Source organism: Canis aureus, chromosome 29, assembly GCF_053574225.1.
Source record: "Canis aureus isolate CA01 chromosome 29, VMU_Caureus_v.1.0, whole genome shotgun sequence".
Classification (NCBI taxonomy): Eukaryota; Metazoa; Chordata; class Mammalia; order Carnivora; family Canidae; genus Canis; species Canis aureus.
In genome coordinates, this window is record NC_135639.1 from 34,791,894 (window position 1) to 34,804,858 (window position 12,965).

The 12,965-nt window shown below is 39.2% G+C and overlaps 1 protein-coding gene across 15 annotated transcripts in view; it reads left to right on the forward strand.

Moving 5' to 3' along the window:
- The window catches only part of CPEB3 (cytoplasmic polyadenylation element binding protein 3), a 205,406-nt gene that overhangs the window by 144,448 nt on the left and 47,993 nt on the right, over window positions 1–12,965 (forward strand). For all 15 annotated transcript variants that reach the window (XR_013368227.1, XR_013368225.1, XR_013368226.1 and 12 more), the window contains one exon: window positions 9,277–9,395. Coding sequence is in view for 12 of the 15 variants with exons in the window: in XM_077878411.1 (XP_077734537.1) it covers window positions 9,277–9,395 (119 nt within the window). In the remaining 3 variants the exon portion in view is untranslated. The remainder of the gene's footprint in view (window positions 1–9,276; window positions 9,396–12,965) is intronic.

The following is a 12,965-nucleotide window of genomic DNA, read 5'->3' on the forward strand; positions in this document are numbered from 1 at the left end:
CCGGCTCCCTGCATGAAGCCTGCTTCTCCCTCTGCCTGTGTCTCTGCCTCTCTCTCTCTCTCTCTCTCTGTCTTTCATGAATAAATAAATAAAATCTTAAAAAAAAAGAAAACAGATGAACATATGGGAAGGGTAAGAGAAGCAAAGCATAAAAGACTCTTAACAATAGAAAACAAACTGAAGGTTAATGAAGGGGGATAGGTTAAATGGATGATGGGTATTAAAGAGGGCACTTGTGATGAGCCCTGGGTATTATATGTAAGTGATGAATCACTAAATTCTGCTGAAACCAGTATTATACTATATATTGACTAGAATTTAAACAAAAATTTGAAACAAAAATTGAAACCTACAAAAAAGCCTTAAGAATAATGCAACAAACACCTATATAGCCTTCTAGATTCACCAGTTATCAGGAGTTTGCACCTTTGCTTTCTCTCTTTTTTTTCTCTGTGTGGTGTGTGTATGTGTATGTGTGTGGCTATTATTTCAGAGTAAGTTGTAGACATTAAGACCCCTCACTCCTAAGTGCTTCTGCATGTCTCCTATGAACAAGAAATATCCAGATTGTTCTAGTTATGTTTTAGAGATATTTTTTTAAAATCCAGGATCCAAACATGTGGCCTTAACATCCAACTTTAATCTTGTATTTAGTTGTCATATCTCTCTACTGTCCTTTAATTTAATTTAGACCACTTCCTAGGCTTTTTATCTTTCGTATCACTTGATGGGTCCATGTCAGATGTTTTATAGAATATCACTTAATTTGGAATTATCTGATTGTTTCCTCATAACGAGATTCAAGTAAAACACTGTTGGCAGGAATAGTATGTAGATGATGTGCTGCATTGAGGAGGACATAGTACAGGAGGCATGTTAAGTTTACCCTGTTGTTGGTGATGTTAAGTTTGATCATTTGGGTAAGGTGTTATCTGCCAGATTCCTCCATTTTAAAAGTACCTCTCTCTCCCTTTGCAAATACTGATTAATCTCTGAAGTGATACTTTAAGAATATGTTAAATATCTTGTATCCCCTTCTGAAATTCACTGATTGGTTTTAGAATCCACTGATGATTCTAGCTTAAGTCGATTATTATTGTGATGATGATACTCATTTTATTATTTTTTTTAATTTTTATTTATTTATGATAGTCAGAGAGAGAGAGAGAGAGAGAGAGAGAGACAGGCAGAGACATAGGCAGAGGGAGAAGCAGGCTCCATGCACCGGGAGCCTGACGTGGGATTCGATCCCGGGTCTCCAGGATCGCGCCCTGGGCCAAAGACAGGCACCAAACCGCTGAGCCACCCAGGGATCCCCGATGATACTCATTTTATTAAAATATTATTTAGTGAGATATCTGCTTTTTCAGTCCCTTGAGTACCTTTATTCTAAATACATCACTTATGGGGCACCTGAGTGGCTCAGTGGGTCTGACTGTTGGTTTAGACTCAGGTCATGATCTCACAGTTGTGGCATTGAGCCCCATATCTGTTTCAGATTATCTCTCCCTTTCCCTCCTGCTCACGGTCTCTCTCAAATACATATATACATACATACAAATACATACATGCAAGATAAATACTAAATAAATAAAATCTAAGTAAATAAATAACTTAGAAATACATTGAAAGCCAATAAGCATCTTTAGTAAATATGACAATTTGATTGACCTGAATAAAACTGAATCTAAACTTCTGATGAGGGATCCCTGGGTGGCACAGCGGTTTGGCGCCTGCCTTTGGCCCAGGGCGCGATCCTGGAGACCCAGGATCGAATCCCACGTTGGGCTCCCGGTGCATGGAGCCTGCTTCTCCCTCTGCCTATGTCTCCTCTGCCTCTCTCTCTCTCTTTCTCTGTGACTATCATAAATAAATAAAAATTAAAAAAAAAAACTTCTGATGATTTTGAAATTCATCATTTCTTCTTAATAATAGTTTTGTGGGCTTTAGAACAAATATATCTGCACAGGCCTTAAATTGTAGCACTAAAGCACAGATGACCATTTTATGCTTCTTAAAACACTGTGAAAGCAACCATAAATAATAAACAGGCAGTCCTCATTTACTAATGATAATGAATTTTTTACCTCATCATTTTTAAGTGAGATAGTATAAGTGAATGTATTAAGAATGAGGGCTCTGTAAGCTGACCTAGGTTTTAATCCGAGTGTCCCTTAACCCCTTGAAGTTTCAGTTTCCTCATCTGTAAAATGAGAATAACAACCATATTTACCTCAGAATTACTGCGAGGATGAAAAGAGCTTGCAGATGTAAAGTGTTTATTATTAGCAAAGTGCCTGGCACACTGTAAGCACTTCATAAGTGATGTTTGTGGTGGTGAATTTGGTGGTGATGGTTATTTGTACTAGGGATCAAGTATTTAAAAATTCTAACATGAAAAATTATGTATTTAAGAGCTCAGGAGGCATTCTTTTTGACAGGTAGCCAAGAACATTTTGGAGGTTGTTATACTTAATGTGTTCTCAGGTATTAAGAGCAAAAAAAATTGTTAATTAAATGTACCCTGCAAAAACCTGGCCAAATAAGATGGAATTATCCCAATTAAGTCCCCCTCAACCCCATACTTCCTGTTCCTCTTCACCCCAGAGAAGTATGGTCAGTCCAGGCATGTCAAAAAATCTCTCACTGTTTAACTCTTCCTCCCCAACCTATTTGGCACCAGTGGGAAAGCCAGCAATCTCCTGCCATCCATTGTACCTAACCCAGAGTTATGATGGTGATAGTGCTAAGAATTCCTGTTGCTTCCCCCAGAGCCCATAGTTCCACCCACAGACTGGCTCTGAGTTGAGGGCCTCCCATATCTCACCACATCGCTGAAGCCCCCTCACATTCCTCAGGTATGTGGGAAACAAGGTCACCATTTCTGAAACTGAATTTTTATGATCCTTTTTGTCTCTTACTGGATCAGAGGGCAGCGGAGAACAGAGGGAGCTTATAATTTTTTGGTCAAGCGTTTTTATATACCTTTCAAACTAATAGAAGAACCTGCCACCAGAGTGACAGTTTGAGGAGCCCTATTTGTAAATATAATAGAAAGCTCCCCACAAGTGGAGGGAGAGACGGGGTCCCAGGCAAATTCCCTGTAGAGTGCAGAGACCAGCACAGGATACAGGGTTTGATGCCACCATCTGAGATCATGACCTGAGCTGAAATCAAGAGGTAGATGCCACCCAGGTGCCCCAATAGTAGGTTTTTATTTAAAGAATGTGTTAGAATAAGCAAATAATATCACATCTGATAATTCTCTCTCTTGATGGAAATAGCTAGTGATATATGAAATCAAAATACTAAATAAGGGGTGTGACTCAAGTTTAACAATTTCCCTTATCTAATGCTAAGTGGATGTTATTACTGAGAATGGCACCTTGCTGATCAGGGAGGGAGTAGAAATGATTTAGTATAAAAGATTATTTGTTGTAAGAGTTATCCTGAAGAAATTGGTAAAGTATTATGAGCCATTGCTTGGGAAAGGAGAAGTTGTTTGTAGATATTTTTCTTGGTAATAATATTTGTAGCAGGTTTTTGTTTCTGACTCCCCATTGTTTTTACTCTGTCTTATGTTACTGTTAACATTTATGGTTATAAGAGAGGCCTGATTAAAGATCTGCTTGCTTTTATGGTAACTACTCATCTGCTATGGGGAGATACTCTCCCTCTCCTCTGATGCACAAATTGAGCTTAGTGCTGGAATTAATGTGGAAGATTTCAGAAGATGGGCAACACTATGCCAGAAAATGCAGTCAGCCTGATGGCCTTCTGGTGGCAAAGAGCTGGAGAAAGCCCCAGCTCAATGTGCATACACCATTTCCAGGCCTTTTTTTTTTTTTTTCTTTTTAGTTGGCTCTATGTCCAGCCTAGAGCCAACACGGGGCCTGAACTCAAGACCCTGAGATCAAGACCCAAGCCAAGATCAAGAGCCAGATAGCCAACCCACTGAGCCACACAGCCGCCCTTCCCCAGGCCTTTTTGATGTTCCTGTGCTTCATGTACACAGATGAGGTCCTCTCCAAGAACAAGATATCCAGTGTGCCTCTGAGGACCTTTATAGACCATCTGTACCAGGGTGTGATGTGATGAGGTAGGAGGTTTGAGAGAACATGCTGAGACCTCCTCTTTGTGATTTGCATTTTTTAACCCACTCATCTCTAATACTCACTTTGGCAAGTGGAATTAATATTCTTTTTTTTTTTAATTTTTATTTATTTATTTATGATAGTCACACAGAGAGAGAGAGAGGCAGAGACACAGGCAGAGGGAGAAGCAGGCTCCATGCACCGGGAGCCGGAGGTGGGATTCGATCCCGGGTCTCCAGGATCGTGCCCTGGGCCAAAGGCAGGCGCCAAACCGCTGTGCCACCCAGGGATCCCTGGAATTAATATTCTCACATTACATGAAAACACTGAGTTTTTAATATATTTCTTGGGGCTTGGTGATTGATACTATTTCCAATAGAGAAAGGATATGAAGGAATTACATTTTTTCTAGTTTTGTTGTTAGGTTTTATTTTTCTTGCCTTGCCACCTGCTGAATCCTTTGACCCATCTAGCCTGGGGGCAGAGCCCAGAAAACAGCTCTGGGTCCTCCCATGTAGGCAGCTTCCTTGATGTATCTACATACTCACTACTGTGGGCTTAGTGCTGTCCCGTTTGTGTTGACTTCTGCCTGTTGCATTGGCCACTCTTGGTTTGTCAAGTAATGGTTGATCTTTTTCCTTCTATGTTTGTTTGGATGGTAGTGGTAGATCTTTCTTCTACAGTATTTACTTGAATACTTTGTATAGTAGACAAAAGGTTGAGAAAAAGGGTTTTTTTGTTTTGTTTTGTTTCTCTAAGTACCCATTATTCATTATCTACTGCTACTGTGGTTATGTGTTGCCCAGGACTCCAAGAGTTTTGCTCTAGGCCAGTCAATTAACATCTTTGTTTGATGCATGAGAATCTTCTGAATATGGAAGTCGTACTCTTCTCCACCATTTACACCTTTCTGGCATGCAGTGCATCAGAGTAGAACCATACTGGTGATACGTTTTTTTGAGGTCAGTAGCAGGACTGGGAGTGAGATGACAGCTGAGAGACTAAGCAAAACTAGACGGGTTGAATAGTCTAACTTAGACTAGCTTGTGATGGGCCTTTGCCCAGCTGCCATACATGAATGCTGATGTGGCAATGGATGATAAAATTGGTCCCTGAAACATCTGTTGACCTATTTGAAGTCTTTGCTGATTCTCTGAAGTCAGAGTCCTTGCTCCTCTGGGCTACCATGGCACCTTTTGTCTCCATGTATCTCTTTCAGCTTTGTAGCAAATAGTTCATTGTCTAAATGTCTGTTTCTTCTACCACATAAGGCTCATGACAGTAGGAACCTACTCTCTTCCATCTCAGTTTTCTCGTAATCCATAGGTTGTGTCCCACTTGTAACAGTTGCTTCAGTAAATCTTACTGAATCAAAGTGAGCAAAGCTGCCTGTCTCCATGGAAGTTCTGCAGCTAGTCCCTGTTTATCAGTTGTATACTCTGCCATGAGATAAGAGAGTATCCTTGGAGAAAGCAAGCATCATCATCAGAAGTAACATGTAAAAACACTAGGCTATTATTTTCTTTTTTTGGACAACTTTTTTTGGGATATAATTCACATACCATACAGTTTACCCATTTAAAATGTAAAATTCAGTGGTTTTCAGTATGTTCAGAGTTATGCCACTATCATTACCACAGTCAGTCTTAGAAAATATTCATCATCCCCCAAAAGAAGTTCTGTACCTAGTCTCCCCAGTCCTTAGCAGTAGGCAATCACTAATCTATTTTTCTGTCTCTATAGATTTGCCTATTCTGGGCATTTTATATAAATGGAATCATATAATATTTGTGCCTGGCTTCTTTCACTTAGCATAATATTTTCAAGGTGCACCCATGTTATAACATGTGTCAAGCCTAAATCTTGATGGAAGCTGGGGGACAGATGATGTTTGTTTTTTGGGTAGTGGTTGTGGCTCAAGCCAATAATGAATTTGCCTGCTCTTATGATGACCGGATCTATAGGCATACCACAGAGATATTGTGGGTTTGGTTCCAGACCACTGCAATAAAGCAAATATTTTAATAAAATGAATCAAGTAATTTTTCCCAGTACATATAAAAGTCATACATATAGTTTATACTATACTGTAGTCTATTAAGTATGCAATAGCATTATATCTTAAAAAACTGTACATATCTTAAATAATAAAATATGCTGACCATCATCTGAGCTTTCAGTGAGTTATAATCTTGTTGGTGGAGAATCTTTTCTGTGTTCATGGCTGCTGACAGATCAGGGTGGTGATTGTTAAAGGTTAGGATGGCTGTGGTTTCTTAAAATAATACAACAGTTAACTTTGCCATATCAGTTGACTCCTTTCACAAATGATTTCTCTATAGCATATAATGCTGTTTGATAGCATGTTACCCACAGTAGAACTTCTTTCAAAATCGAGGTCAGTCTTGTCAAACCCTGCCTCTGCTTTATAAGCTAAGTTTATGTAATATTCTAAATCTTTTGTTATCATTTCAACAATCTTCATAGCATCTTCACCAGGAATAGATTGCATCTCAAGAAACCATTTTCTTTACTCATCCATGAGAAACAACTCGTCTGTTAAAGTTTTATCATTAAAACTGGCTGAGATTACAGCCATTCAGTTACATCTTCAGGCTTCACTTCTAATTCTAGTTCTCTTGTTATTTCTATTTCACATCTGCAGTTACATCCTCCACTCGAGTCTTGAACCCCTCAAAGTCATCTTTAGGTTGGAATCAACTTCTTCCAAATTCCTGTCATGGTGATATTTTGACCTCTTCCCATGAATCATGATTGTTCTTAATGACATCTAGAATAGTGGATCTTTTCCAAAAGATTTTCAATTTACTTTGCCCAGATCCATCAGAGGAATCTGGCAGCTATAGTCTGATGAAATGTATTTCTTAAATAATAAGACTTGGTGGGGCGGGGATGCCTGGCTGTTTCAGTTGGAGTTACATGTGACTCTTGATCTCAGGTGTGGGGTTGAGGCCACAAATTTAGTAGTTTCTAAATTTGTGGGCTCAAACAAATTTAGTAATTTCTACACCAACAGGGGTTGGGTGTAGAAATTACTAAAATAAGTTAATAAATTTTTAAAAAATAAGGCTTAAAAGTTGAAATGACTTTTTAATCCATGGGCTACAGAGTGGACATTGGGTTAGCAGGCATGAAAACAATATTCATTTCACTGTATACCTCCATCAATACTCTTAAGGGACCTAGTGTATTGTCAATGAGCAATAATATTTTGAAATAATTTCTGAGCAGTAGGTCAATAGTGGGCCTAAAATATTCAGTAAACTATCTTGTAAACAGATGTATTGTCATCTAGGCTTTATTGCATTTATAGAGCACAGGCAAAATAGATCTCTCATAATTCTTAAGAGCTGTAGGATTTTCAGAATGATCAATGAGCCTTGCCTTCAACATAAAGTCACCAGCTATATTAACCCCTAACTAGAGAGTGAGCCTGTCCTTCAAAGCTTTAAAGATTAGCATTGACTTCTCCTCTTTAGCTATGAAAGTCCTAGATGGCATTATCTTCCAATAGAAGGCTATTTCATCTACATTGAAAAAGCTGCTGTTTATGGCAGGCACCTTCATTAATTACCTTTAGCTAGATCTTCTGGATAACCTGCTGCAGCTTCTACATCAGCATTTGCTGCTTTACCTTGTACTTTTATGTCATGGAGATGACTTCTTTCTTTAAACTTGATGAATCAACCTCTGCTAGTTTCCAAATTTTCTTTTTTTTTTTTTACATTTTATTTTTTTATTCATGAAAGACACAGAGGAGAGAGAGAGAGAGAGAGAGAAAGGCAGAGACACAGGCAGAGGGAGAAGCAGGCTCCATGCTGGGAGCCCGACGTGGGACTCTATCCCGGGACTCCAGGATCCTGGGCCGAAGGCAGGCGCTAAACTGCTGAGCCACCCAGGGATCCCCTAGTTTCCAACTTTTCTCTTTCAGTTTCCTCACCTCTCTTAGCCTTCACAGAATTGCGGAGAGTTAAGGCTTTGCTCTGGATTAGGCTTTGGTTGAAGGGAATATTGTGGCTGGTTTGATCTTCTATCTAGACCACTAGAACTTTTTTCATATCAGCTATAAAGCTGTTTTGCTTTCTGGGGCATCTGGGTGGCTCAGTGGTTGAACATCTGCCTTCAGCTCAGGTTGTGATCCTGGGGCCCTGGGATCGAGTCTTGTATCAGGCTTCCCATGGGGAGCCTACTTCTCCCTCTGCCTATGCCTCTGCCTCTCTGTGTCTTTCATGAATAAATAAATAAATAATCTTTCTTTTTTTTTTTTTAAGCTGTTTTGCTTTCTTATCATCATGTGTTCACTGGAGTAGCACTTTTAATTTCCTTCAAGAATTTTTCCTTTGCATGTGCAACTTGACTAACTGGCTCAAGAGACCTAGCTGTCAGCCTCTCTCAGCTTTTGACATGTCTTCTGCACTATGCTTAATCATTTCTAGTTGTTGATTTAAAGTGAGAGATGTGTGACTCTTCCTTTTACTTGAACACTTAAAGGCCCTTGGTTATTCATTGGCCTACTTTCACTGTTGATGTATCTCAGGAAATAGAGAGGCCCACAGAGAGGAAGAGAGACAGTGGAATGACTGGTTAGTGGAGCAGTTACAACACATGCAATGTCTATTAAGTTCACCGTCTTATGTGGGCCGAGTTCATGGCTCCCAGAACAATCACAATAGTAATATCAAATATCCCTGATCACAGATCACCTTGTCAAATGTAATAATAATGAAGAAAAAGTTTGAAATATTGTAAGAATTACCAAAATGTGACACAAAGACACAAAGTAAGCAAATGCTGTTGGAAAAAAATGGCTCCAATAGATTTACTTAATGTAGGGTTACCACAAGCCTTCAATGTTTAAAAAACTGAATATCTATGAAGCACAATAAAATGAGGTATGCTTGTATTTCATGGAAATTCCATAGAGTTCTGAACTTGCTCCCCTGAGTAATTATGAGAATTAAGCAAGATATTGTCTATGAGTACTTAATCCATTGCTTGGCATATGAGGGCTTCAGTGATTATTACTTCCCTATGTCCCATTTTATGTTCTTGGATTTTAGTAAGAATTCGCCAAAGTGAAACAACAGGTAAATTTTTATTTGGTACCTCAAGTTCAATGTACTGATTTCTCTCTATACCCTTTTGTTTTTGTCCTCCCAAGGCTATGCCTTTCTCCTGTTCCAAGAGGAGAGCTCAGTACAAGCATTGATAGATGCTTGCCTGGAAGAAGACGGGAAGCTGTACCTGTGCGTGTCAAGCCCCACTATCAAGGATAAACCGGTAAGTAATATGCAGCCAGCTGTTGCTTTTCTAGAGCACACAAGCATTTGGAATAGCTGATGACTACCTTTTTGTAATGGGAATACTGGTAACTTGGATCCTCTTACCCAGGGTGACCTTGCTATGCAGTAGAGCTGGACTGTTGTGGATGAGAAACTAATAACAAATTACTCAGTATTTTGTTTTATACCTTTGGGACTGTGTGTAAACAAATGTGTCCTTGTCTTTCACTTTACAACTCTTTTAAGCTAATTCCTATTCAGTAACTCTGAAGTAAACAATGCTCTTAGTGGTTTTGGCAGCTGGTTTCTGTCATTATTTCAGATCAAGGACAGGAATAATTTATTATTTTTAAAAAAATGATCATAATCGGCAATGTTTATGCTCCTGTGAATGCAAGGCATTGTGTTGGGTGGTACCCACAACTGACTAACTAGATCCTTCTGGGCCAGAAGCTTACACTCTCAAATGGATAACTTCGAACAGGGCAGGAGAAGGCAAGGACAGGGAACATGGACCCAAAACCATAAATAAATGTACACTTATACAGAGTTTATGTTAAGAGTTTGTGGCTTCTAAGCCAAAGAGTGTTAGAAGTTATTGGTTAAGAGAAGACTGCGTCCTTTCTCCTGACAGAGGGGTTATCGGTATAGAAGGAGCAAGACTATTCAGAATAACAGCAAAAAGAAATTGGTTAACATGTTAGAAGTAGGATCGAGGGAAATTAGGAGAGGGTGAGTTTGTGTATCAAGATTTGGTGCTAGGAGTGGGAAATAGGGTAAAAATAGTGATACAAACCAAGGGACCAAAGTAGGTATCTCTCACAGGGCCTGCAACATGCCCTCTCAGACTTACACCAGACATGTGGGGCTTGCTTGGCGTTTAGGTTTATTCTCAGAAATATGCATGCGGAAAGAGTTGGGAAGAGAAGTAGAAGTCTTGACTCTAGCTAATTTTACATTATCTGCTTGGCTCAGAATAAGTCATCTAGTCCTTACAGAATCTTGGTTTCCTTATCTATAAAATGGAAGGAATATGGTTTCTCTCTAGGATGTTGAGCAGCTCAGGTAAGAGAGAAAAATGAATATGAAAGCATTTGGGACTTGTGCAAGTATAACTAGATGATGCTATTGGTGTCACATAGTGCTGTAGTGAGGAGAGAAAGTTTAGAGCATATCTACATAGTAAGGTCTGTTGAAAAGAATGGTGACTTCTAGAACAGAGTTTATGGTTGGTTGCAAAAGAATGATGTTGGGATTTGTCTACCTATAAGAGGGAGACTGCAGCATGGAAAGTAGAAGGAGTTAATAAAGAATGGGGATACTGAGTCACAGAATAATCAATGCAATAGAAGAAGCAAGGATTTTAGCAAGTGTGACAGTACAAGCAGTGCTGTATTTTTCAAATTTTGGGACTATTACCAAATTTTTATAGCAGTTAGCAGACTTGGATAAGGTAACTATACAGGTGGGAAAAAAGAGTAGGGAACCTTTGTTAGCTTTGATCTTAATTTAAACAGTGTGGAGAAGCTGTGCATTGTGATTAGAATAAGAGTGTGCAGTATTTCATCTAAGTAAATAATAAGAAAGCTGACATAACTTCTATAAACCTCTTTGGAATAGTGTGAGATTAGAAAGACTGATCCCAATTTGGCAGGTTTAGATGTCTGAAAGGTAAATGGTTAACGTCCAAGAGAGCCTCTGCCACTGTAGGAGAGGATTTGACATATATTTATACATTAAAAAAAAAAAAGCAGAGGAGTAGAAGTCCACATAAAGATAGTTATGCCCAAAGTAGATTAAGAAGCTGTTGAATTGAGGGGAGGAGACTGGACTTGAGCAGATGGGCTTGTGTACCTTGGAAGAGTCATGTCACTGGCTCTGTGGGAGAAGGAAGATATTATGCCTTGTCTGAGCAGGCCTTCACCAGGACTGGACATCTCTTGAGAAGGGAATGAACAGTGGCAGTTACAGATGGTGGTGGTATGTTGTTTTCCCTCCAAATACATGTATTACCCTGGGCTTGAAGAACTTTCAAAAATAATTAGTGTAATTATCTGTTTTAGAAATGTTTATGGGGAAACTAACTTTCACTGTTTGTGTTTCTACAAATTTTTGCTTATTGCAGTTTTCATTTTCTGAACTCAAGTGAAGCAGTTTTATTGGAGCTTGGTGAATTCTGAATGATGGCCGCTGATCACGTATTTCTTTAACCCAGGCATACTCAGAATTTCCAGCATAAACAATTTGAATAAAACCTAGGATGGGAAACAGAAAAGTCCCCAAATACCTGTTATTCTAATGAACTGGATCCCATTTTGGGTTCTAGTTCTTTTGGCTCCATTTTTGAAACCTTCTGTTGGCTTCAACTCCACATCTATCACTCCCAGCCTCATTTGGCCATACTTCCCCACTCAGGTTTCGGTACATTCCACCTCATTTTGGATGCCCCCACAGAAAGTAAGAGCAGGGTTGAACTATTGGGAGTAAATGAGGACCTTGGCAATAACTCAAGGTAAAGTCAACCTTTGGAACTTATTCACCAAACTTCCTGAGCTATGGCTCTTTTTTGCTTTTTCTTAGCTTGGCTACCCTTCAGGATTCTAGTGCCCTCGTTCTATTGTTTAGTTCTTTCTGATCCTCCCTGGATTTCTCCTTGGAAATATACAGCGTTCCAGAATGATCTCACAGAATTTCTGTGATCTCACAGATTTCTATCATTTGACTTTCTTCCTTATCTCTTCCCCCTAAATCAAACCCACATTCTGTTTGTATGGATTAGGTTAATCAGATTGTTTTCCTAATACAGAGCCTGATAGCAAGGTCCCTCTCACCTTTCTAAAATCTTGTTTGTTTTTCAACTCAAATCCCTAACCAGTGGATTTCAGATAGTATTAAAAGATTTTTGGTGAGTGATTTACCTTTCAATTATGACCACTCGGGCTACCCTATGTATAAGTCTGATCCTGAAAAACAGCAGAAGACACTGCAATCTATAGCTTGTTCGATTGACTTCTCAGTCCCAAAAGAGTGGGTAAACAAATTGGCAAGAGCAGGAGTTATTGCAAAGCTCCTAGATTTGTGATATTTTTCCTACTCTAGTAAGAGGAGTTCTATTGCTCAGATGTTCTAGGCATCCCAGAGGATAGCTGTGTTCTTGTCCAGGTTTCCAGTGAAGTGGACAGACATCGTGGTCTCTCTTGTCAAACTAACTCCATCCACTTTTTGAATTATAGACTAAATTTGAAGGTTCAAAATAGCAAACTAATAGAGCAGGAAACTTCCCAGAGTCTAACAGAGATGAGGCTGAAAAATAGTAACTTTGAAAACAAGGTGTGGAAGGAGATGTTTATGGCTCTTACCTTCTAAAACACTTTGGCCAGAGATGTGGGATAGTAGACACCTTGAAAGGAGTATCAGAAGTTTTCTACTTCTTCTTCCTTACAATTTATATCATAATCACTATTTATAAATATCCTGAAATGTGACAGGTTGATTTTACTATATAGTTGATTCTTGAACAATGGGATGAGATAGGGGTAGGGTGGGTACTGACCCCTGTGTAGTTGAA